Below are 26,524 nucleotides of genomic sequence, written 5' to 3' on the forward strand. Positions count from 1 at the left end.
GAGACAGAGAGAGACAGAGAGAGAGAAAGGGGAGAGAGTTGGATAGCGAGATAGAGAGACAGAGAGAGACAGAGAGAGACGGAGCGAGAGTAAGAGAGTTTTCTTCAAACAACAGGTGAGGCCATTTGTGATTGTAGATATTTCATTTTTCATACATATTTCATTCTAGTTTTGAAGGTTCCAGTGTAGAATAATTCACCATGTATTCTTACTCTCTGGAAATGTTATGTTGAGGTTTTTCACCCCTACCACTTCCAATACTTTAGAAACCTAACCTAACAATCACTGATTGTTCCTGTCTCTGAACAGGTGATAACCCTCTATGTGGGGAGCATTATCTTCACCTGTCCTGTCAGGTCATATCAGTAAAGAAGGAGAAAGACAGTTTGTGTTGGTAAAGTGTTGCAACCTTGAAGTGCATTCATTTTAATCATATATCCTTTGAATTTCACAGTGATGGAAACGTTGTTGTATCTCACCCTGCTAATCTCAGGTCAGTTTATTGTGTGTGTGTCCCAGCAAATATGCCCACATTGGGCCGATGTGTTCTTGATAATCAGCTCCATATTATCCCCAAGACATTGACCAGGGTGGCCCAGTGTTGTCAGCTCATATCTGGTGAGGACAGCCTTCACTGTTCCTGAAATAATCAAATCAAATTAAAGTTAATTTGTCACGTGCGCCGAATACAACATGTTTAGACCTTACAGTGAAATGCTTAAAGGCTCTAACCAACAGTGCAAAAAAGGTATTAGGTGAAACATAGGTAAGTAAAGAAATAAAAACAAGAAATAAGAAATAAAAACAACAGTAAAAAGACAGTGAACAATAACAGAAGTGAGGTTATATACAGTAGAGAGGTTATATACAGTAGAGAGGCTATATACAGTAGAGAGGTTATATACAGTAGAGAGGCTATATACAGTAGAGAGGCTATATACAGTAGAGAGGCTCTATACAGTAGAGAGGTTATATACAGTAGAGAGGTTATATACAGTAGAGAGGTTATATACAGTAGAGAGGCTATATACAGTAGAGAGGCTCTATACAGTAGAGAGGTTATATACAGTAGAGAGGTTATATACAGTAGAGAGGCTATATACAGTAGAGAGGCTATATACAGTAGAGAGGCTCTATACAGTAGAGAGGTTATATACAGTAGAGAGGTTATATACAGTAGAGAGGTTACATACAGTAGAGAGGCTATATACAGTAGAGAGGCTATATACAGTAGAGAGGTTATATACAGTAGAGAGGCTATATACAGTAGAGAGGCTATATACAGTAGAGAGGCTATATACAGTAGAGAGGTTATATACAGTAGAGGCTATATACTGTAGAGAGGTTATATACAGTAGAGAGGCTATATACAGTAGAGAGGTTATATACAGTAGTGAGGCTATATACAGTAGAGAGGCTATATACAGTAGAGAGGTTATATACAGTAGAGAGGCTATATACAGTAGAGAGGTTATATACAGTAGTGAGGCTATATACAGTAGAGAGGTTATATACAGTAGAGAGGCTATATACAGTAGAGAGGTTATATACAGTAGAGAGGTTATATACAGTAGAGAGGTTATATACAGTAGAGAGGCTATATACAGTAGAGAGGCTATATACAGTAGAGAGGTTATATACAGTAGAGGCTATATACTGTAGAGAGGTTATATACAGTAGAGAGGCTATATACAGTAGTGAGGCTATATACAGTAGAGAGGCTATATACAGTAGAGAGGTTATATACAGTAGAGAGGCTATATACAGTAGAGAGGTTATATACAGTAGTGAGGCTATATACAGTAGAGAGGTTATATACAGTAGAGAGGCTATATACAGTAGAGAGGTTATATACAGTAGTGAGGCTATATACAGTAGAGAGGCTATATACAGTAGAGAGGCTATATACAGTAGAGAGGCTATATACAGTAGAGAGGTTATATACAGTAGTGAGGCTATATACAGTAGAGAGGCTATATACAGTAGAGAGGCTGTATACAGTAGAGAGGGTATATACAGTAGAAAGGTTATATACAGTAGTGAGGCTATATACAGTAGAGAGGCTATATACAGTAGAGAGGCTATATACAGTAGAGGTTATATACAGTAGAGAGGTTATATACAGTAGAGAGGCTTTATACAGTAGAGAGGCTATATACAGTAGAGAGGCTATATACAGTAGAGAGGCTATATACAGTAGAGAGGTTATATACAGTAGAGAGGCTTTATACAGTAGAGAGGCTTTATACAGTAGAGAGGCTTTATACAGTAGAGAGGCTTTATACAGTAGAGAGGCTATATACAGTAGAGAGGATATATACAGTAGAGAGGCTATATACAGTAGAGAGGCAATACACAGTAGAGAGGCTTTATACAGTAGAGAGGCTCTATACAGTAGAGAGGCAATATACAGTAGAGAGGCTTTATACAGTAGAGAGGCTATATACAGTAGAGAGGCTCTATACAGTAGAGAGGCTATATACAGTAGAGAGGCTCTATACAGTAGAGAGGCTATATACAGTAGAGAGGCTCTATACAGTAGAGAGGCTATATACAGTAGAGAGGCTTTATACAGTAGAGAGGCTCTATACAGTAGAGAGGCAATATACAGTAGAGAGGCAATATACAGTAGAGAGGCTTTATACAGTAGAGAGGCTTTATACAGTAGAGATGCTTTATACAGTAGAGAGGCTATATACAGTAGAGAGGCTCTATACAGTAGAGAGGCTATATACAGTAGAGAGGCTATATACAGAAGAGAGGCTATATACAGTAGAGAGGCTTTATACAGTAGAGGCTATATACAGTAGAGAGGCAATATACAGTAGAGAGGCTATATACAGTAGAGAGGCTATATACAGTAGAGAGGCTTTAAACAGTAGAGAGGCTATATACAGTAGAGAGGCAATATACAGTAGAGAGGCTTTATACAGTAGAGAGGCTATATACAGTAGAGAGGCTCTATACAGTAGAGAGGCTATATACAAATCAAATCAAATCAAATGTATTTATATAGCCCTTCGTACATCAGCTGATATCTCAAAGTGCTGTACAGAAACCCAGCCTAAAACCCCAAACAGCAAGCAATGCAGGTGTAGAAGCACGGTGGTTAGGAAAAACTCCCTAGAAAGGCCAAAACCTAGGAAGAAACCTAGAGAGGAACCAGGCTATGTGGGGTGGCCAGTCCTCTTCTGGCTGTGCCGGGTGGAGATTATAACAGAACATGGCCAAGATGTTCAAATGTTCATAAATGACCAGCATGGTCGTATAATAATAAGGCAAAACAGTTGAAACTGGAGCAGCAGCACAGTCAGATGGACTGGGGACAGCAAGGAGTCATCATGTCAGGTAGTCCTGGGGCATGGTCCTAGGGCTCAGGTCCTCCGAGAGAGAGAGAGAAAAAAAAGAGAGAATTAGAGAGAGCATATGTGGGGTGGCCAATCCTCTTCTGGCTCTGCCGGGTGGAGATTAAAACAGAACATGGCCAAGATGTTCAAATGTTCATAAATGATCAGCATGTTCGAATAATAAGAAGGCAGAACAGTTGAAACTGGAGCAGCAGCACGGCCAGGTGGACTGGGGACAGCAAGGAGTCATCATGGGGACAGCAAGGAGTCACCACCCGGCCAGGTCTCTGGCCTCCTCCCTATAGGGTGTCTCGTTGTTGTCGGTGATCAGGCCTACCACTGTTGTGTCATCAGCAAACTTAATTATGGTGTTGGGGTCGTGCCTGGCCATGCAGTTGTGGGTGAACAAGGAGTTCAGGAGGGGACTGAGCAAGCACCCCTGGGGACCTCCAGTGTTGAGGATCAGCGTGGCAGATGTGTTGCTACCTTCCTCACCACTTGGGGTCGTCCCGTCAGGAAGTCCAGGATCCAGTTGCAGAGGGAGGTGTTTAGTCCCAGGATCCTTAGCTTAGTGATGCACTTTGAGGGTACTATTTTGTTGCTGTAGTCAATTTATAGCATTCTCACATAAGTGTTCCTTTTGTCCAGGTGGGAAAGGGCAGTGTGGAGTGCAATAGAGATTGCGTCATCTGTTGATCTGTTTTGGCGGTATGCAAATTGGAGTGGGTCTAGGGTTCCTTGGATAATGGTGTTGATGTAAGCCATTACCAGCCTTTCAAAGCACTTCATGGCTTTGGACGTGAGTGCTATGGGTCTGTAGTCAATTAGGCAGGGTGCCTTTGTGTTCTTGGGAACAGGGACTATGGGGGTATGCTTGAAACATGTTGGTATTACAGACTCAATCAGGGACATGTTAAAAATGTTGTGTGAAGACACCTGCCAGTTGGTCAGCACATGCCCAGAGCACACGTCCTGGTAATTCGTCTGGCCCCGCAGCCTTGTGAATGTTGACCTGTTACATCGGCTACGGGAAGCGTGATCACGCAGTCGTCCGGAACAGATGATGATCTCATACATGCCTCATTGTTGCTTGCCTCGAAGCGAGCATATAAGTGATTTAGCTTGTCTGGTAGGCTTGTGTCACTGGTCAGCTCGCGGCTGTGCTTCCCTTTGTAGTCTGTAATAGTTTGCAAGCCCTGCAACATAACCATCAAACAAGCTTCGGAGCCGGTGTAGTACAATTCAATCTTAGCCCTGTATTGATGCTTTGCCTGTTTGATGGTTCGTCACAGGGCATAGCAGGAATTCTTATAAGCTTCCGGGTTAGAGTCCCACATCTTGAAAGCAGCAGCTCTACCCTTTAGCTCTGTGCGAATGTTGCCTGTAATCCATGGCTTCTGGTTGGGGAATGTACGTACAGTCTCTGTGGGGACGACGTCCTCGTTGCACTTATTGATGAAGCCATTGACTGATGTGGTGTACCCCTCAATGCTATCGTAAGAATCCCCGGAACATGTTCCAGTCTGTGATAGCAAAACAGTCCTGTAGTTTAGCATCTGCTTCATCTGACCACTTTTTTTATAGACCGAGTCACTGGTGCTTCCTGCTTTAATTTGTGCTTGTAAGCAGGAATCATGGGTATAGAGTTGTAGTCGGATTTACCAAATGCAGGGCGAGGGAGAGCTTTGTATAAGTCTCTGCGTGTGGAGTACAGGTGATCCAGAATTATTTTACCTTTGGTTGCACGTTTAACATGTTGATAGAAATTAGGTAGAACTGATTTGTTTCCCTGCATTAAAGTCTCCGGCCACAAGAAGCGCCGCCTCTGGGTGAGTGGTTTCCTGTTTGCTTATTAACGGTAACCGCAGCTTTACCACTTGCCTTCTGCGGATCAGTACGAGGCATCCAGTAGTGTCCTCTGTACCTGCGTCTCTTCCTCTTGCAAATAACTGGGATATTGGCCTTGTCGGGTGTTCAGAGAATGTCCTGTGCGTCCTGCTTCGTCTAATCCGAGGTGAGTGATCGCTGTCCTGAAATCCAGAAGGTCTTTTTTGCTGTAAGATACAGTTGCAGAAACATTATGTACAAAATAAGTTACAAATAACGTGAAAACCCCCCACATAATAACACAATTGGTTGGGCGCCTGTAACACTGCCGCCATTTCTTACGCTGCCATTTTACCACCAAATAAGCCCACTCCTTGGATCAGCTGTCCGTTTTGGGCCCATTTGGTCCCCAAAATGATCTTATGTATTGGCCCTGTGTGTATTGACCACCTCATGGTAATTTAATCTTCACAATGTTCTCAAGGTTATTATTGGGTTGCTATGATAAAAAGTCATTAAGATCAACATAAACTACTTAGTCGTTGGGTTCTCTGCCCTCTCTCTCCTCTGTAGTTGGGTGTTTGGCCCTCCCCTATGTCATTGGGTTCTCTGACCTCGCTCTCCTCCGTCATTGGGTGCTCTGCCCTCCCTCTCCTCTTTCATTGGGTTTTGTGCCCTCTCTCTCCTCTGTCATTGTTCTGGCATGTAAAACCCTTTACACAGAGGGTTCTACAAAGAACCCAAAAGGGTTCTAGCTGACAGAGGAGAGGGAGGGCAGAGCACCCAATGACAGAGGAGAGGGAGGTCAGAGAACCCAATGACAGAGGAGAGGGAGGGCAGAGCACCCAACTACAGAGGAGAGGGAGGGCAGAGCACCCAACCACAGAGGAGAGGAAGGGCAGAGCACCCAATGACAGAGGAGAGGGAGGGCAGAGAACCCAACTACAGAGGAGAGGGAGGGCAGAGAACCCAACTACAGAGGAGAGAGAGGGCAGAGAACCCAACGACTAAGTAGTTTATGTTGATCTTAATGACTTTTTATAATAGCAACCCAATAATAACCTTAAGAACATTGTCTAGCTAAATAAAGGTTAAATAAAAAAATAAAATTAAAATAATTATAAACACTCACAAAACACAGGTACATGTATGAGCTGAGATCAGTGAGAGCTGAGACCAGGGCCTCTGGGTTCCTGTCTGTCTCTGTGGTATTCCTCCCTTCCTTTTCCAGTCACTTGTGAGAGTCTCAATTCAGGCCTCACTCACTCACCTGAACAATTCTTGAAATCACTCAACATTTGTTTTTGGATGTGAAGTGTTGGGTCCTTTTCTTTACAATGAGACAATTTCTGGGCAATATGTCTATCTAGAGGACTGGGTTATCTCCTTTGGATCAACAGAACCATCACATGAACATGTTCTGTATAGCCTCTCTAACTGTTTCCTTCTCTGTCTCTGTCCAACCCAGTGGGATGAATGTCACGTCACAGTTGTGTTTGTTTATAAATAATACATTCAAAGAAATTAGTGTTTAAAGTGTTTAAACTGGAGGCTTGGAGGGAGAGAGAGAGAGAGAGAGAGAGAGAGAGAGAGAGAGAGAGAGAGAGAGAGAGAGAGAGAGAGAGAGAGAGAGAGAGAGAGAGAGAGAGAGAGAGAGAGAGAGAGAGAGAGAGAGAGAGAGAGAGAGAGAGAGAGAGAGAGAGAGAGAGAGAGAGAGAGAGAGAGAGAGAGAGAGAGAGAGAGAGAGAGAGAGAGAGAGAGAGAGAGAGAGAGAGAGAGAGAGAGAGAGAGAGAGAGAGAGAGAGAGAGAGAGAGAGAGAGAGAAAGAGAGAAAATGAAAGAGACAGTGTTTCCTTCAAACAACAGGTGAGGCCATTTTGGATTGTATAATCATGCTGGAAATCTAGGAAGTTTATTGTCGATAAATGTATCTATAGTTATTTTTTTTTTTCAAATAATTTTGGTGCCAATTTCAGATATAATTGTACATTTCCAAAACTCTTTTTGTACACAAACTCAAATTGTGTAATATCCTGCCACGACTTCCGCCGAAGTTAACTGATCTCAGTCCTGTTTAAAGTGAACTGTGGTAAAATAGAGCAACATAACCCTCTTTGTATTCACTCTGCCCCTGGCTTTGAAGGAGGACTCAACTCTTTGTCAGTTCTCTTCACCTATTGTGTGGACAGAGTCCTCTTTGCATTCAGTCTTCTGTGTTTAGAAAGGAATCAAGATCTTTTTCCAACATTCAATTATGCACCCTGGGATTTTACAAAGTGCAGGACAAGCCATTCAATCAGAATGTGTTATCAGACAGCTAGATAAACAGACTTACATTTTGGAAGATAATAGATATAGACATAATTATAATCAGAAGATACTATTAACATGCACTGTGACTTTCATTGCTAACAGAAATAAGAGCAATAGAATAACTGCAGAATAACCGCAGAATAAATAATGATTTATTTGAAAATAATACACCCAAGGTAGTCTACCGCCCCTCAACGATCCCTCACCAACCCAACAAATGCACATTGAACACCCACACTGGACAAGTGTGGTCATGTATGCTGTGTGTGTGTGTTTATGGATGAACCATGCTCTACAAACTGTGTTTATGGATGTGTGTGTGTGTGTGTGTGTGTGTGTGTGTGTGTGTGTGTGTGTGTGTGTGTGTGTGTGTGTGTGTGTGTGTGTGTGTGTGTGTGTGTGTGTGTGTGTGTGTGTGTGTGTGTTTGCACACCAGTGTGTACTGTATGTTAACAGATCCATAGATAATATGGTCGGGGTTGAGAAGGTGATGGAGAAAATATCCCTCATTAATCATTATTCTGTTCACAGGATTCTACACACCTTCCTCATGTCTTCATCAGTATCACTTCATTACCAACTATATGAACTGGACAGATGCCCAGAGTTACTGCAGAGCACATTACACTGATCTGGCTACAGTAGATGACATGGAGGACCTGATCAGGCTGATTACCAGTGTCAGTAGTTATACTTCCTGGTTATGGATCGGACTGAAGAAGGGAGACTCAATGAAGTGGTACTGGTCTCTGGCAGACAGACGTTTCTACAGAGAGGGGGAGACTGAGTTCAGAAACTGGGACACTGGGACGCCCCAAAATGGTAACTGTGTTTTAATGAGTACATCTGGGCTGTGGAACAGCACCTCCTGTGATGACCAGCATCACTTCATCTGTTATGATGGTGAGTGTTTCCATACTAATGATGAAGCCTGTTCTAAGTGCTGGGGCTGCCATTGAGTTGAAACATAGACTCATGAGAGCTTTAAGTTGTTAATCAGTTATTGATCTGTTATCAAATCAATGACAACATGTACTATAGATGATCATTAGATGATGTTTCACTGGATATTTGTATTGATTATTACATTTGACTTTTGCAGGAAAACAAGACACCAACCAATACGTCTTAATTCAGGAGAACAAGACCTGGATAGAAGCTCAGAGTTACTGCAGAGAGTATCACACAGACCTGGTCAGTGTGAGGAACCAGACTGAGAACACAGAGATAGAGAAGGAGATATCACTGAGTGGACTTCCTGTGTGGATCGGTCTGTTTCTAGACTCCTGGAGATGGTCAGACCAGAGTGACTCCTCATTCAGAAACTGGCAGTCAGGATGGTCTTCAACACATCAGGGATACAACTGCACTCTGGTGTATTCTCATACTTATTATTATTATCATTATTCTAAATGGATAAATAATCCCTGTGACGTCAACTATCCTTTCATCTGCTATGGTAAGTTACAACATTCTCCTACTGGTCTTAATAATATAAGGATGACAAGAGAATTCTAATTCCCCCATGATTCACTACTGTCATTGTGGGATTGTATTATCTTGTAGGTCCAGCTGTGGAGACCCCTGAGAAACCTCAACTGAAGAGACATGTGGTGAGAATGAAGATGACCCCAAAGGATCAACATCTGAATATCAGCGATCCTGCTGTTCAGGACGCCATCTTACAAGAAGTGAGTTTCCCCCTGTTCATGAAGAACCAACCGGGTAATGATACAAACTGTATAGACCTCTTCTCTGGTCTGGGTCCTAGTCTGTTGTGGATGACCTCCTCTCTGGTCTGAGTCCTAGTCTGTTGTGGATGGCCTCCTCTCTGGTCTGGGTCCTAGTGTGTTGTGGATGACCTCCTCTCTGGTCTGGGTCCTAGTCTGTTGTGGATGACCTCCTCTCTGGTCTGGGTCCTAGTCTGTTGTGGATGACCTCCTCTCTGGTCTGGGTCCTAGTCTGTTGTAGAAGACCTCCTCTCTGGTCTGGGATCTAGTCTGTTGTGGATGACCTCCTCTCTGTTCTGGGTCCTAGTCTGTTGTGGATGACCTCCTCTCTGGTCTGCGTCCTAGTCTGTTTGTGGACGACCTTCTACCCTGGCTGTGACCCCGCTCTCCAAGGGTGTCTCAGGGAGAGTGGGATGTCCAAAAACACATTTCCAATTCACACATGGATATTAAAACACACTTGTACATGTGTGAAATAGGACAAATATAAGCCTCCTCTCCTCATAGAGTCAAAGGGTTGAAGTGAAGAACGTCTCAGTATAGCAGGAAGGAATTGTAGTTGTAGATCTTCAGAATGACTATTACAGAGTGAAATATTGTGGGTCTCTGTGTGTCTTTGTGTCTCTCCAGATAAGGAACAAGCTGAAGGAGCAGGGGTTACCTGCAGACATCAAAGTGACATGGAAAAAGCAGCCTGATGGGAAGGTCTTCCACAAGGAGGAAGAGGGGTCTCCCAAGAAAGAAGAGGAGGAGAAGAAGATGAAGAGGATGATGACAAAGAGAGAACTCTAATTATGTCAAATGTTCTCCTAACTTTTCTCTTTTTTAAATTTATATTAATTATCTGTACTGGGATGTATTTTCTGAACCTAATTAAACGTGTTTAATTAATTAAATTGTTTAAGTATAAACATCAGTAGTGTTTTATCATGAGATGTTGTTATTAATCATTTTCTTGACTTGGTTGTTTTATTACAGGGTTTGTTCTCGAGACAGACATTTCACACATCATGTCTGTAAATGAGTTATTTGTAGTTATGTTGATATTCAGGGCTGAGAAAAAGTATTTGTCTCCTTTCTAATGTTCTCAACTTTTACAGATTTAAGATGAAGAATGTTATCAGATCTTCAAAGGAAACAGAATATTAGATGAAGGGAACCTGAGTGAACAAATAACACAACAATTACATACTTATTTCATTTATTTCATAACAAAGTTATGTAACATCCTGTGTTAGAAAGTAAACTCAGGGCCATTTGTGGGTTTTCAACCATGAACTTCTCATTTCAAGTCCTGCTACAACATCTCAATTGGGATGATTAGGTCTGGACATTGACGAGGTCATTCCAAAACTACAAATGTGTTGCTTTTAAACATTTTCATGTAGACTTGATTGTGTGTTTTGGATCATTGTCTTGCTGATACTTGATACTGAGCAGAACTCATGGTTCCTTCTACTAACTCTTTGGACTAGATGGGTCCCATTGTCTCTGCTGAAAACCAAACACTGCATTCCGCAGTAAAACACTTCATATCAATCGTCAAGCATGGTGGTGGCAGTGTGATGGTTTGAGGATGCTTTGCTGAGTTACAGCAGTTCTGCATGGAAGAGTGGGCCAAAATTCCTCCACAGCAATGTGAGAGACTGATCAACAACTACAGGAAGTGTTTGGTTGCAGTCATTAGAGCTAAAGGTGGAACAACCAATTATTGAGTGTAAAGGGGCAATTACTTTTTCACACAGGGGAATTTGGTGTTGCATAACTTTGTTAATTAAATAGACAAAATAAGTATAAATATGTTTTGTTATTTTGCAAACTCAGGTTCACTTTATCTCATTTTAGGTTTTGGTTGAAGATCTAACATTCAGTATTAAAATTTTGCAAAAATAGAGAATATCAGAAAGGGGGTAAATACTTTTTCACAGCACTGTGAGTATCAATGTGTTTTTCTGATTGGAATGTAACTTTCTTTAATTGAAATGTATTTAGACCACAGTTTACATACTGCATAGCCAATGTATTCTCAGCATGTTTTTTATTGGTTAATGAAGATGTATTTTCTGATGATCAAGTAAATACCTGTTGCAGATTGACAGTATCAGTCTAGAGTTGTGATTCTTCAAGTTTCAACTTAATATAATTTTAATGTTTATTTGACACATTTCACCTTGATGATAAAGACATCTAGACATAATGTGTAATCAACTCCTCTCTTCAGGACTCTGATACACTGGTACCAGTTAGAGCCATGTCCTACTGACCAGAGCTTTAGTTACATTTTGCATAACTTCCTCAAATTAGACAGAGAGGAACATTCCACATCAAGCCAGACCCAGGATATTTCCTGGAACACACAATGATGTGACATCAGTAATGAACCTGGTCTCAGATCTGTTTGTGGCCTCTTGCCAACTCTCATGTGTGTTGTGGTGCTGTGTGGCTCAGTTTGTAGAGCATCGTGCTTTTGTCACGGCAGACGAAAGAAGTAGACCAAGGTGCAGCTTGGTGAGCGTACATTTTCCTTTTATTTTAAATGTTGCCAACAAAACACTTCACTTCGGCTATACAGCCTCTAACAAAGTAAACTTCCCACACTGAAAGGAGGGAAAAAGGTCTGCCTAAGTATGATTCCCAATCAGAGACAACAACAGACAGCTGTCCCTGATTGAGAACCATACCTGGCCAAAACATAGAAATAAAGACACATAGAAAACTAAACATAGAATGCCCAACCCACATCACACCCTGACCTAATCAAATAGAGAAATAATACGTCTCTCTAAGGTCAGGGAGTGACAGCACCCCCCCCCCCCCCCTCCCCCAAAAGTGCGGACTCCGGCCGCAAAACTTGAACCAAAAGGTTAGGGTCTGGGTGGGCATCTATTCACGGTGGAGGCTCTGGTGCGGGACGTAGACCCCGCTCCACCTCTGGCTCACCCCGCTTTGGTGGCATCTCTGGTGTGTGGACCCTGACCGCCGACCCCGGACTGGGGACCCTCTCTGCAGGCCCCGGACTGGGGACCCACGTTGCGGGCCCCGGAATGGGGACCCTCGTTGCGGGCCCCGGACTGGTGACCCTCGTTGCAGGCTCCGGACTGGGCACCCTCGCTGCGGGCCCCGGACTGGGCAACCTCGCTGCGGGCCCCGGACTGGGCACAGGAATGGGGGCCGAAGCCGGAGGCTCCCGGACTGTATCATCACAGGAGGCTTCGTGCCTTGGATCATCACTGAAGGCTTCGTGCTATGGATCATCACTGAAGGCTTCGTGCTATGGATCATCACTGGAGGCTTCGTGCCATGGATCATCACTGGAGTGGGGAGACACACAGGAGGCCTGGCTCTGGGAGCAGGCAAGGACTCACTAAGCTGGGAAGACATACAGGAGGCTTGGTTTTGGGAGCGGGCACAGGATACACTGGGCCGTGGAGGTGCACTGGAGGTCTCGAGCGAAGAGCCTGCACAACCCGTCTTGGCTGGACTGTGACTTTCGCACGGCACGTTCGGGGCGCAGGCATAGGACGCACTGGGTTGCGCAGACGCACCGGCGACACATTTGCACAGAGCCGGCGCAGGATATCCTGGGCCGTAGAGACGTACTGGCGGCCAGATGCTCTGAGCCGGCACCCTCCGACCTGGCTGGAGCGTGCCTGCTCCGTTGCTGTGACTCCTGGTAGCAAAGTCGTTCCTCCTTCGCTGCTTCAGCCTGTTTCCATGGCAGGTTCTTGTCCCCTGCCATAACCTCCTCCCATGTCCAAGATGTCCTCCATTCTCTCTTCTCCTGGGCCCAGGATCCCTGCTGCTTATGGCCACGCTGCTTGGTCCTTTGGTGGTGGGTAGTTCTGTCATGGGCATCATAAGAAGAAGACCAAGGTACACCATGGTGAGTATACATTTTCCTTTTATTTCAAATGTCGCCAACAAAACAACAAACAAAGAAACAACTGTGAGGCTTAACTTCGGCTATACTGTCTCTAACAAAGTAAACTTCCCACACTGAAAGGAGGGAAAAAGGTCTGCCTAAGTATGACTCCCAATCAGAGACAACAATAGACAGCGGTCCCTGATTGAGAACCACACCAGGCCTAAACATAGAAATAAAGAAACCTAGAAAACAAAACATAGAATGCCCACCCCACATCACACCCTGACCTAACCAAATAGGTTGTAGCTAGATGGAGAGGAAGTGTGAGCGAGAGTTGGAAGGGACCATTCTGGTTCCCCCCCCCATTCAAGACACAACATCCCTTTCCACATGAAATGTGGAGTGAAAAGTTTAATTAGAAATAAAATGTCTCTCTAAGGTCAGGGCGTGACAGCTTTCAATGCCAGGATTGTTGGTTTGTTTCCCCCGAGGCCGCCAATATGGAAAATGTATGCTTGTCTACTTTTGGATGAAAGGTTATATTATATTTTATATTGTGGTCTGCAGTGAATTTGGGAAAGTATTCAGACCCCTTGACTTTTTCCACAACAGTTTTTTTCCCCTCATCAATCTACACACAATACCCCATAATGACAAAGAAAAAACAGGTTCTTAGATTTCTATGCAAATGTATTACAAATAAAAATTGAAATATTAGATTTACATAAGTATTCGGACACTTTATTCAGTACTTTGTTGAAGCACCCTTAGCAGTGATTACAGCCTCAAGTCTTCTTGGAATTGACGCTACAAGCTTGGCACACCTGTATTTGGGGAGATTCTCCCATTCTTCTCTGCTGATCCTCTAAAAGCTCTGTCAGGTTGGACGGAAGCGTCGCTGCACAAATATTTAAAGTCTCTCCATAGATGTTTGATCGGTTTGAAGTCCGGCATCTGGCTGGGCCACTCTAGGACATTCAGAGACTTGTCCCGAAGCCACTCCTGTATTGTCTTGGCTGTCTGCTTAGAGTTGCTGACCTGTTGGAAGGTGAACTTTCGCCCCCAGTCTGACGTCTTGAGCGCTCTGGAGCAGGTTTTCATTAAGGATCTCTCTGTACTTTTCTCGGCTCATCTTTCTCTCGATCCTGACTAGTCTCTCACAGTCCCTGCCATTGAAAAACATCCCCACAGCATGATGCTGCCACCACCATGCTTCACCCGTTGTTATGGTGCCAGGTTTCCTCCAGACGTGACGGTTGGCATTCAGGCCAAAGAGCTCAATCTTGGTTTCTTAAGACCAGAGAATCTTTTTTCTCATTGTCTGAGAGTCTTTATCTGCATTTTGGCAAACTTCAAGCATGCTGTCATGTGCCTTTTACAGAGGAGTGGCTTCCGTCTGGCCACTCTACCGCATTGGCCTGACTGGTGGAGTCCTGCTGAGATGGTTGTCCTTCTGGAATTTTCTCCCATTTCCACAGAGGAACCCTAGAGCTATGTCAGAGTAACCATCGGGTTCTTGGTCACCTCCCTAAACAAGGCCCTTCTCCCACGATTGCTCAGTTTTGCCCGGCGGCCAGCTCTAGGAAGTGTCTTGGTGGTTCTAAATTCCTCAAACATACATGTATTTTACACCATTTTCAAGATACACTTTTTGTAAATCCAGCCACAGTGTCTGATTTCAAAAAGGCTTTACGACGAAAACAAACCAAGCGATTATGTTAGGTCAGAGCCAAGACACAGAAAAACACAGCCATTTTTCCAGCCAACGAGAGGAGTCACAAAAATCAGAAATATAGATAAAATGAATCACTAACCTTTGTTGATCTTCATCAGATGACATTCATAGGGCTTAATTTTTCCCAATACATGTATGTTTTGTTCGGTAAAGTATATCCAAAAATCTGAGTTTATATTGACGCATTATGTTCAGTACTTTCCAAAACATGATTTTGCAGAGAGCCACATCAATTCACAAAAATACTCATAATAAACATTGATAACAAGTGTTATTCACAGAATTAAAGACATATTTCTCCTTAATTCAACCGCTGTGTCAGATTTCAAAAAAACTTTAAGGAAAAAGCAAACCATGCAATAATCTGAGTACGGTGCTCAGACGACAAATCAAGCCAAATTGATATCCGCCATGTTGGAGTCAACATTAGTCAGAAATAGCATTAAAAATATTCACTTACCTTTGATGATCTTCATCAGAATGCACTCCCAGGAATCCCAGTTCCACAATAAATGTTTGTTTTGTTTGATAATGTTCATCATTTGTGTCCAAATAGCAACTTTTGTTAGTCGTGTTGCGCGTTCACTAGTTGCAGACGAAATGTCCAAAAGTTCCGTTACAGTCCGTAGAAACATGTCAAACGATGTATAGAATCAATCTTTAGGATATTTTAAACATAAATCTTCAATAACATTCCAACCAGAGAATTCCTTTGTCTTCAGAAATGCAATGGAATGCAGGTCGCTGTCACGTGAACGCGCAAGACTGAGCTCGTGGCTGCTGGCAGACCCCTGACTCATTCCCCTCTCATTCGGCCACACTTCACAGTTGAAGCATCAAACAAGTTTCTAAAGACTGTTGACATCTAGTGGAAGCCTTAGGAAGTGCAACATGACCCCATAGACACTGTGTATTCGATTGGGCAAGAGTCGAAAAACTACAAACCTCAGATTTCCCATTTCCTGGTTGGATTGTGTCTCAGGTTTTTGCCTGCCATATGAGTTCTGTTATACTCACAGACATCATTCAAATAGTTTTAGAAGCTGCAGAGTGTTTTCTATCCAAATCTACTAATTATATGCATATTCTAGCTTTTATGGCAGAGTAGCAGGCAGTTTAATTTGGGCACGCTTTTCTTCCAAAATTCCCAATGCTGCACCCTACCCTAGAGAAGTTACATGCTGCATAAATATTTTAGTACCCTTTTTAATTAGGCCCTAATCTATTGATCTCACAGGGAATATAGACATGCCCCTGTTAGTCACAGATAACTGTTAGTCACAGATAACTGTTAGTCACAGACAACTGTTAGTCACAGACAACTGTTAGTCACAGATAACTGTTAGTCACAGATTGTCCTAAGGACCTAGTCACAGTATTTTTATGCACTCATTATGCCTGTCACAACGTTGCAAACCAGTAGTCCACACCACACACTACATAGTGTCTGCGGTTGTGAGGCCAGTTGGACGTACTGCTAAAATCTCTAAAACGATGTTGGAGGCAGCTTATGGTAGATAAGTTAACATTAAATTCTCTGGTAACAGCTCTGGTGGACATTCCTGAAATGAGCATGTCAATTGCACGCTCCTTCAAAACTTGAGCAGAGGGCAGAGCACCCAATGACAGAGGAGAGGGAGGGCAGAGCACCCAATGACAGAGGAGAGGGAGGTCAGAGCACCCAATGACAGAGGAGAGGGAGGGTAGAGCACCCAATGACAGAGGAGAGGGAGGGCAGAGCACCCAATAACAGATGAGAGGGAGGGCAGAGCACCCAATGACAGAGGAGAGGGAGGGCAGAGCACCCAATGACAGAGGAGAGGGAGGTCAGAGCACCCAATGACAGAGGAGAGGGAGTTCACAGCACCCAATAACAGAGGAGAGAGAGTTCACAGCACCCAATGACAGAGGAGAGCGAGTTCACAGCACCCAATGACAGAGGAGAGGGAGTTCACAGCACCTAATAACAGAGGAGAGGGAGGGCAGAGCACCCAATGAAAGAGGAGAGGGAGGGCAGAGCACCCAATGACAGAGGAGAGGGAGGTCAGAGCACCCAATGACAGAGGAGAGGGAGGTCAGAGCACCCAATGACAGAGGAGAGGGAGTTCACAGCACCCAATAACAGAGGAGAGAGAGTTCACAGCACCCAATGACAGAGGAGAGGGAGGGCAGAGCACCCAATGAAAGAGGAGAGGGAGGGCAGAGCACCCAATGACAGAGGAGAGGGAGGGCAGAGCACCCAATGAAAGAGGAGAGGGAGGGCAGAGCACCCAATGAAAGAGGAGAGGGAGGGTAGAGCACCCAATGAAAGAGGAGAGGGAGGGCAGAGCACCCAATGACAGAGGAGAGGGAGGGCAGAGCACCCAATGACAGAGGAGAGGGAGGGTAGAGCACCCAATGACAGAGGAGAGGGAGGGCAGAGAACCCAATGCTGGAGGTGTTTATCTAGACACTGAGTGTACAAGACATCAGGACCACCTGCTCTCTCCATGACAGTTAACAGTCATGTACCAGTCAGCAGATATCAATCCAATTGATCATGAGGGATTAGATGGAACAATCTATTTCGAGTAGAAATCCACTACCAGCCTACTTGACACAACTTGTGGGAAGCATTGGTGTTGACTTGGACCATCGTCCTTCTGGAACTCTCTTGATACCTTGTATCACTCTCAATTCAGGCCTCACTGACCTGAACAATTCTTGAAATGACTCAACCCTTTCATTGAAATGAGTTGGGTCCTTTTCAGAACAATGAGGCCATTTCTGGGCAATATGTCTATCTAGAGGAGTGTGTTATCTCCTTTGGATCAACAGAACCATCACATGAACATGTTCTGTATAGCCTCTCTAACTGTTTCCTTCCCTGGCTCTGTCCAACCCCTTTTCCTGTGGGATAAATGTCACATCACAGTTGTGTTTGTTTTGAGATGAATAACAAATTCAAGCAAATGAGGAGCAGAGTCATGTTTAAAAAGGGACAAACATGTGATGACAGACACACAGTAGGAGAGACAGAGAGAGACAGAGAGAGAGAAAGGGGAGAGAGTTGGATAGCGAGATAGAGAGACAGAGAGAGACAGAGAGAGAGAAAGGGGAGAGAGTTGGATAGCGAGAGAGAGATAGAGAGACAGAGAGAGAGAAAGGGGAGAGTTGGATAGCGAGATAGAGAGACAGAGCGAGACGGAGCGAGAGTAAGAGAGTTTTCTTCAAACAACAGGTGAGGCCATTTGTGATTGTAGATATTTCATTTTTCATACATATTTCATTTTAGTTTAGAAGGTTCCAGTGTAGAATAATTCACCATGTATTCTTACTCTCTGGAAATGTTATGTTGAGGTTTTTCACCCCTACCCACTTCCAATACTTTAGAAACCTAACCTAACAATCACTGATTGTTCCTGTCTCTGAACAGGTGATAACCCTCTATGTGGGGAGCATTATCTTCACCTGTCCTGTCACGTCATATCAGTAAAGAAGGAGAAAGACAGTTTGTGTTGGTAAAGTGTTGCAACCTTGAAGTGCATTGAATCATATATCCTTTGAATTTCACAGTGATGGAAACGTTGTTGTATCTCACCCTGCTAATCTCAGGTCAGTTTACTGTATGTGTGTGTCCCAGCAAACATGCCCACATTGGGCCAAAGCTTTCTTGCTAATCAGCTACAGATTGTCCCCCAAGACATTGTCCCAGTGTGTCCCAGTTTGCCCTGTGTGGCCCAGTGTGGGCAGCCCATATCTCGTGAGGACAGTCTTCACTGTTCCTGAAATAAGATAACTCTTTGGATCAGCTGTCTGTTTTGGGCCCATTTGGTCCCCAAAATGATCTTATGTATTGGTCCTGTGTGTTTTGACCACCTTTCTCAGTTATAGGTCTTTATTTATATATCATTACATTAGTTTAAGTTAAATTGAATATTGCCAAAGTAACGAATAAATTGTAACATTTATGAGCCCTAAGTTCTGTAAAGTGTTTTCACATATTGTCCTGTTTAAAATATCTGATCTCAGTCCTCTTTAAAGTGAACTGGGATTTAAAAACATTTGAGCAAAAAACATTTATTTATTTTTATTCAACTAGGAAAGTCAAATTCTTATTTACAATGACTGCGAAGTAACAGTGGGTTAACTGCCTTGTTCAGGATCAGAACAACAGATTTGTACCTTGTCAGCTAAGGGATTCGATCTAGCAAGGTTCGATCTAGGCTACCTGTCGCCCCAACATAACTCTGTTCTCTTTGTATTCACTCTGCCCCTGCCTTTGAATAAGGACTCAACTCTATTGCTAGTTCACTTCACCTATTTTGTGGACAGAGTCCTCTTTGCTTCACATTTCTATGTTTAGAAAGGAACCAAGATCTTTTCCCAACATTCATTCAATGCACTCTGGGTTTTTACAAAGTGCAGGACAAGCCATTCAATCAGAATGTGTTATCAGACAGCTAGATAAACATCCTTACATTTAGAAAGATAATAGATATAGACATAATAATTGTAATAAGAAGATACTATTAACATGCACTGTACATGTAATTTCTAATAGAATAAATAGCAATATATTAACTGGAGAATAAATAATGGTTTAATTGAAAATTGTACACCCAAGGTAGTGTACTGTCCCCACAATTAATAAACAACTGACAACGCTCTCTTAGCCTATAGATCACACGTTGCAAGGTAGTGTACTGTCCCCACAATTAATAAACAACTGACAACGCTCTCTTAGCCTATAGATCACACGTTGCAAGGTAGTGTACTGTCCCCACAATTAATAAACAGCTGACAAAGCTCTCTTAGCCTATAGATCACACGTTGCAAGGTAGTGTACTGTCCCCACAATGAATAAACAACTGACAACGCTCTCTTAGCCTATAGATCACACGTTGCAAGGTAGTGTACTGTCCCCACAATGAATAAACAGCTGACAAAGCTATCTTAGCCTATAGATCACACGTTGCAAGGTAGTGTACTGTCCCCACAATGAATAAACAACTGACAACGCTCTCTTAGCCTATAGATCACACGTTGCAAGGTAGTGTACTGTCCCCACAATGAATAAACAGCTGACAAAGCTCTCTTAGCCTATAGATCACACGTTGCAAGGTAGTGTACTGTCCCCACAATGAATAAACAGCTGACAAAGCTCTCTTAGCCTATAGATCACACGTTGCAAACAAATAATCTGAACTAAACTAAAAGCTCCACACATTTTGGAATTATGTGCATCCTTGACAACCTCTAATCAATATTCTAAAACAGCAACAACAAAAAATTCCACAAACATACACATCATCATCTTCTCTTAGTTCGTTCTGTTAAGTGACATAAACTGGGATATGCTTAACACCCCGGCAGTCCTACAATCTAGGTTAACGCTCGGGGACAGTGTTCGGGAGTTCAGATGAATGACGTGTCCAAAGTAAACTGCCTGTTACTCAGGCCCAGAAACTAGGATATGCATTTAATCGGTAGCAATGGATAGAAAACACTTTTAAGTTTAATAATGTCTGTGAGTATAACAGAACTGATACGGCAGTTGAGGTCACAGGCCATTTTCAATGATAGCCTATGGGAAGAAAATTAAAATAGGACCCAGATTGCAGTTCCTATAGCTTCCACTAGATGTCAACAGTCCTTAGAAAGGGTTTCAGGCTTGTATTTTGAAAAATGAACAAGCAGTTGTAGTTTTTCCATTGTGTCCCTCGTTAGAAATGTAGTCTTGTTGCACACGTGAATGAGGTACACGCTCTTTGTTATTTATCTTCTCGATTGAACATACTTTTCTCAGTCTTAAATATGATCTTTTATTTAGATATTAGAGTACCTGAGGATTAATTAGAATCATTGTTTGACTTGTTTGGACGAACTTTACCGGTAACTCATTGGATTTGTTTGTATGTAAGTTGAAAGAGTGGATTACTGAATCAAGCGAGCCAACTATAAACAGACTTTTTTGGGATGTAAAGAAGGACTTTATCGAACAAAGCGACCATTCATTGTGTAGCTGGGACCCTTGGGATTGCAAAGGCTTTCGCCTTAAAGCCTTTTTGAAATCTAACATTGCTGTTGGATTAACAAGAAGTTAAACTTTTAAACTATGTAAGACACTTGTATTTTCATGAATGTTTAATATTACGATTTTTGTATTTTGAATTTCGCGCTCTGCAATTTCACCGGATGTTGTCATTGTGGCACGCTAGCGGGACACCGATCCAAAGAGGTTTTAACAAACCTCCAAACGAGCTTCAATGCCATACCGCACTCCTTCCGTGGCCTCCAACTGCTCTTAAATAGGGAACAAATTATAACGTAATGGGAACCAGGTGTGTACAATCAAAACAAAACAAACGGAAAAAGAAATGTAGATCGGTGGAGGCTAGAAAGCCGGTGACATCGACCGCCGAACAAGGAGAGGCACCAACTTCGGCGGAAGTCGTGACAGAAACAGTGTTACAGTAGTCTAGTGTGAGGGGTTATGTCAGTGGTCTAGTGTGAGGGGTTATGTCAGTGGTCTAGTGTGACAGGTTATGTCAGTAGTCTAGTGTGAGGGGTTATGTCAGTAGTCTAGTGTGAGGGGTTATGTCAGTGGTCTAGTGTGAGGGGTTATGTCAGTAGTCTAGTGTGAGGGGTTATGTCAATAGTCTAGTGTGAGGGGTTATGTCAGTAGTCTAGTGTGAGGGGTTATGTCAGTGGTCTAGTGTGAGGGGTTATGTCAGTAGTCTAGTGTGAGGGGTTATGTCAGTAGTCTAGTGTGAGGGGTTATGTCAGGGGAAACGGTGTTACAGTAGTCTAGTGTGAGGGGTTATGTCAGTAGTCTAGGGTGAGGGGTTATGTCAGTAGTCTAGTGTGAGGGGATATGTCAGTAGTCTAGTGTGAGGGGTTATGTCAGTAGTCTAGTGTGAGGGATCATGTCAGTAGTCTAGTGTGAGGGGTTATGTCAGTAGTCTAGTGTGAGGGGTTATGTCAGTAGTCTAGTGTGAGGGGTTATGTCAGTAGTCTAGTGTGAGGGGTTATGTCAGTGGTCTAGTGTGAGGGGTTATGTCAGTAGTCTAGTGTGAGGGGTTATGTCAGTAGTCTAGTGTGAGGGGTTATGTCAGGGGAAACGCTGTTACAGTAGTCTAGTGTGAGGGGTTATGTCAGTAGTCTAGTGTGAGGGGTTATGTCAGTAGTCTAGTGTGAGGGGATATGTCAGTAGTCTAGTGTGAGGGGTTATGTCAGTAGTCTAGTGTGAGGGATCATGTCAGTAGTCTAGTGTGAGGGGTTATGTCAGTAGTCTAGTGTGAGGGGTTATGTCAGTAGTCTAGTGTGAGGGGTTATGTCAGTAGTCTAGTGTGAGGGGTTATGTCAGTAGTCTAGTGTGAGGGGTTATGTCAGTAGTCTAGTGTGAGGGGTTATGTCAGTAGAAACAGTGTTACAGTAGTCTAGTGTGAGGGGTTATGTTAGTAGTCTAGTGTGAGAGGTTATGTCAGTAGTCTAGTGTGAGGGGATATGTCAGTACTCTAGTGTGAGGGGTTATGTCAGTAGTCTAGTGTGAGGGGTTATGTCAGTAGTCTAGTGTGAGGGGTTATGTCAGTAGTCTAGTGTGAGGGGTTATGTCAGTAGTCTAGTGTGAGGGGTTATGTCAGTAGAAACAGTGTTACAGTAGTCTAGTGTGAGGGGTTATGTTAGTAGTCTAGTGTGAGAGGTTATGTCAGTAGTCTAGTGTGAGGGGATATGTCAGTACTCTAGTGTGAGGGGTTATGTCAGTAGTCTAGTGTGAGGGGTTATGTCAGGGGAAATGGTGTTGTAGTAGTCTAGTGTGAAGGGTTATGTCAGTAGTCTAGTTTGAGGGGTTATGTCAGTAGTCTAGTGTGAGGGGTTATGTCAGTGGTCTAGTGTGAGGGGTTATGTCAGTAGTCTAGTGTGAGGGGTTATGTCAGGGGAAACGGTGTTGTAGTATTCTAGCGTGTGGTGTGGGAATAATGACAAGCAAACCTGAGGAGCTTTGTGATCACATTGTCCTAAAAAATTCGGAATTCAAGCGAACTGAACACAGTGAACTTGAGGGTTTGAGTTGCTTTGGAGTGGTCAATCTGCACAAAAAAATAAGCGAACCACACCGAGATCACAGAAAATGGCTGAAAATGACTAAGTGTGAAAACGACCTTATTTATCTTGTGTGTTATATTACACCAGAAAGACAACATCGTTGCTGCTGTCATTCACTGTGATGTTGCTGTGGGATTGCTGTTGGATAGCCTGTGCTGGGATTGCTGTTGGCTAGCCCGTAACCACCTTGGATACTGAATACCCTCACAGGGCGAATGCTGTGATGTTTGCAAGGTGTGTGTGTGTGTATATTTATGTGTGTGTGTGTGTGTGTGTGTTTGCACACCAGTGTGTACTGTATGTTAACAGATCCACAGATAGTGTGGTTGGGGTTGAGAAGTTGCTGGAAAAATGTCCCTCATTAATCATTATTCTGTTAACAGGATTCTACACACCTTCCTCATGTCTTCATCAGTATCACCTCATTTCCATCAATATGATCTGGACTGATGCCCAGAGTTACTGCAGAGCACATTACACTGATCTGGCTACAGTAGATGACATGGAGGACCAGAACAGGCTGATTACCAGTGTCAGTTTTGATGGTTGGTTCTGGATCGGACTGCAGAAGGGAGACTCCATGAAGTGGCACTGGTCTCTGGCAGACAGACGTTTCTACAGAGAGGGGGAAACTGAGTTCAGAAACTGGGACACTGGGACACCCCAAAATGGCAACTGTGTTTTAATGAGTACAGCTGGTCTGTGGAACAACACCTCCTGTGATGACCAGCATCACTTCATCTGTTATGATGGTGAGTGTTTACATACTAATGATGAAGCCTGTTCTAAGTGCTGGGGCTGCCATTGAGTTGAAACATAGACCCGTGATAGCTTTAAGTTGTTAATCAGTTATTGATTTGTTATCAAATCAATGAGAACATTTACTATAGATGATCAGTAGATTATGTTTCATTGGATATTTGAATACATTTTTAAATGAGACTTTTGCAGGAAAACAAGACACCAACATAACATACGTCTTAATTCAGGAGAACAAGACCTGGATAGATGCTCAGAGTTACTGCAGACAGTATCACACAGACCTGGTCAGTGTGAGGAACCAGACTGAGAACACAGAGATGGAGCAGAAGATATCACTGACGGGACTTCCTGTGTGGATCGGTCTGTTTCAAGACTGCTGGAGATGGTCAGACCAGAGTGATTCCTCATTTAGAAACGGGACATTAGGACATCCTGATGCTTCAGGACAGAACTGTGTTGCATTGTTTTTTGAATCAGTTAATTCTGCTGAATGGGTAAAACATCCCTGTGACCACTGACATAATTTCATCTGCAATATTGGTAAATTACAATATTCTCCACTTGATCTACCTGATATAATGATGACATGAGAACTCTAATGTTTCCCCCAAGAAACACCACTTTCATTGTTGGATGTTATTCTCTTGTAGACACAGATGTGAAGACCACGACTGCCCCTCTGCCCACACCCACAACCACCCCTTCCACCCCGACCACAACCACAACGACGCCTTCCACCCCGACAACAACGACGCCTTCCACCCCGACAACAACCACAACCGTGCCTTCCACCCCGACAACAACCACAACCGTGCCTTCCACCCCGACCACAACCACAACCGTGCCTTCCACCCCGACAACAACCACAACCACGCCTTCCACCCCGACAACAACCACAACCGTGCCTTCCACCCCGACAACAACCACAACCGTGCCTTCCACCCCGACAACAACCTCAACCGTGCCTTCCACCCCGACCACAACCACAACCACAACCGTGCCTTCCACCCCGACCACAACCACGCCTTCCACCCCCACAACAACCACAACCACGCCTTCCACCCCGACCACAACCACAACCACACCTTCCACCCCGACAACAACCACGCCTTCCACCCCGACAACAACCACAACCACGCCTTCCACCCCGACAACAACCACAACCGTGCCTTCCACCCCGACAACAACCACAACCGTGCCTTCCACCCCGACAACAACCTCAACCGTGCCTTCCACCCCGACCACAACCACAACCACAACCGTGCCTTCCACCCCGACCACAACCACGCCTTCCACCCCCACAACAACCACAACCACGCCTTCCACCCCGACCACAACCACAACCACACCTTCCACCCCGACAACAACCACGCCTTCCACCCCGACAACAACCACAACCACAACCGTGCCTTCCACCCCGACCACAACCACAACCACGCCTTCCACCCCGACAACAACCACAACCACGCCTTCCACCCCAACCACAACCACGCCTTCCACCCCGACCACAACCACAACCACGCCTTCCACCCCGACAACAACCACGCCTTCCACCCCGACCACAACCACAACCACAACCGTGCCTTCCACCCCGACCACAACCACAACCATGCCTTCCAACCCGACAACAACCACAACCACGCCTTCCACCCCGACAACAACCATGCCTTCCACCCCGACAACAACCACAACCACGCCTTCCACCCCGACAACAACCACAACCACACCTTCCACCCCGACAACAACCACAACCACGCCTTCCACCCCGACAACAACCACAACCACGCCTTCCACCCCGACAACAACCACAACCACGCCTTCCACCCCGACAACAACCACAACCATGCCTTCCACCCCGACCACAACCACAACCACAACCGTGCCTTCCACCCCGACAACAACCACAACCACGCCTTCCACCCCGACCACAACCACGATTGCCCCACAGATCTTACACAAGACTACCACCCCGACCCCTGAGAAACCTCAACTGAAGAGACAGGTGGTGAGAATGAAGATGACCCCAAAGGATCCAAATATGAACCTCAGTGATCCTGCTGTTCAGGACTCCATCTTACAAGAGGTGAGTGTCACGATGTTCATGAAGAACCAACTCAGCAATGATACAATCTGTACAGACCTCCTCTCTGGTCTGGGTCCTAGTCTGTTGTGGATGACCTCCTCTCTGGTCTGGGTCCTAGACTGTTGTGGATGATATTCTCTCCTGGCAGTGACCAAACTCTCTGAAGGTGTTTCAGGGAGTGTGGGTATGCCAAAACACATTTCCAATTTACACATGCGTATTAAAACAAACTTGAACGTTTGTGGAATAAGTTTAGCATCATCCCCTCATAGAGTCAAAGGGTTGAAGTGAAGAACGTCTCAGTATAGCAGGAAGGAATGGTAGTTGTAGATCTTCAGAATGATATTGTGGGTCTCTGTATGGGTGTGTTTCTCCAGATAAGGAACAAGCTGAAGGAGCAGGGGTTACCTGCAGACACCAAAGTGACATGGAAAAAGCAGCCTGATGGGAAGGTCTTCCACAAGGAGGAAGAGGGGTCTCCCAAGAAAGAAGAGGAGGAGAAGAAGATGAAGAAGAGTATGATGACAAAGAGAGAACTCTAGTTATGTAAAATGTTCTCCTTTCATTTCTCTATTTTAGTTATATGAATTATCTTTACTGGGATGTATTTTCTGAACCTAATTAAATGTGTTTTATTCAATAAATTGTTTAATTATAAACATTAATAGTGTTTTATCTTGAGATGTTGTTATTGATAATGTTCTTGACTTTTATTACAGGGTTTGTTCTCAAGACAGACATTTCACACATCATGTCTGTAAATGAGTTATTTGT

At 43.9% G+C, this 26,524-nt stretch overlaps 2 protein-coding genes across 2 annotated transcripts; both read left to right on the top strand.

Moving 5' to 3' along the window:
- Positions 1 to 24,307, top strand: LOC109896477 (macrophage mannose receptor 1). Its single transcript, XM_020490739.2, has 9 exons — positions 1 to 115; positions 455 to 493; positions 8,019 to 8,390; positions 8,590 to 8,946; positions 9,054 to 9,178; positions 9,848 to 10,001; positions 18,373 to 18,411; positions 23,289 to 23,657; positions 23,857 to 24,307. The coding sequence occupies exons 2-9, from the start codon at positions 457 to 459 to the stop codon at positions 24,183 to 24,185; spliced, it is 1,782 nt and encodes a 593-aa protein (XP_020346328.2). The 5' UTR covers positions 1 to 115; positions 455 to 456; the 3' UTR covers positions 24,186 to 24,307.
- An 892-nt stretch (positions 24,308 to 25,199) lies between these two features.
- On the top strand, positions 25,200 to 26,321 carry LOC116375230 (integumentary mucin C.1-like). Its single transcript, XM_031831374.1, has 2 exons — positions 25,200 to 25,750; positions 26,128 to 26,321. Exons 1-2 carry the CDS (start codon positions 25,277 to 25,279, stop codon positions 26,290 to 26,292), a joined length of 639 nt encoding a protein of 212 aa, XP_031687234.1. The 5' UTR covers positions 25,200 to 25,276; the 3' UTR covers positions 26,293 to 26,321.
- The last annotated feature ends 203 nt before the right edge of the window (positions 26,322 to 26,524 follow it).

Source organism: Oncorhynchus kisutch, linkage group LG9 (genome assembly GCF_002021735.2).
Source record: "Oncorhynchus kisutch isolate 150728-3 linkage group LG9, Okis_V2, whole genome shotgun sequence".
In the NCBI taxonomy this organism is placed as follows: Eukaryota; Metazoa; Chordata; class Actinopteri; order Salmoniformes; family Salmonidae; genus Oncorhynchus; species Oncorhynchus kisutch.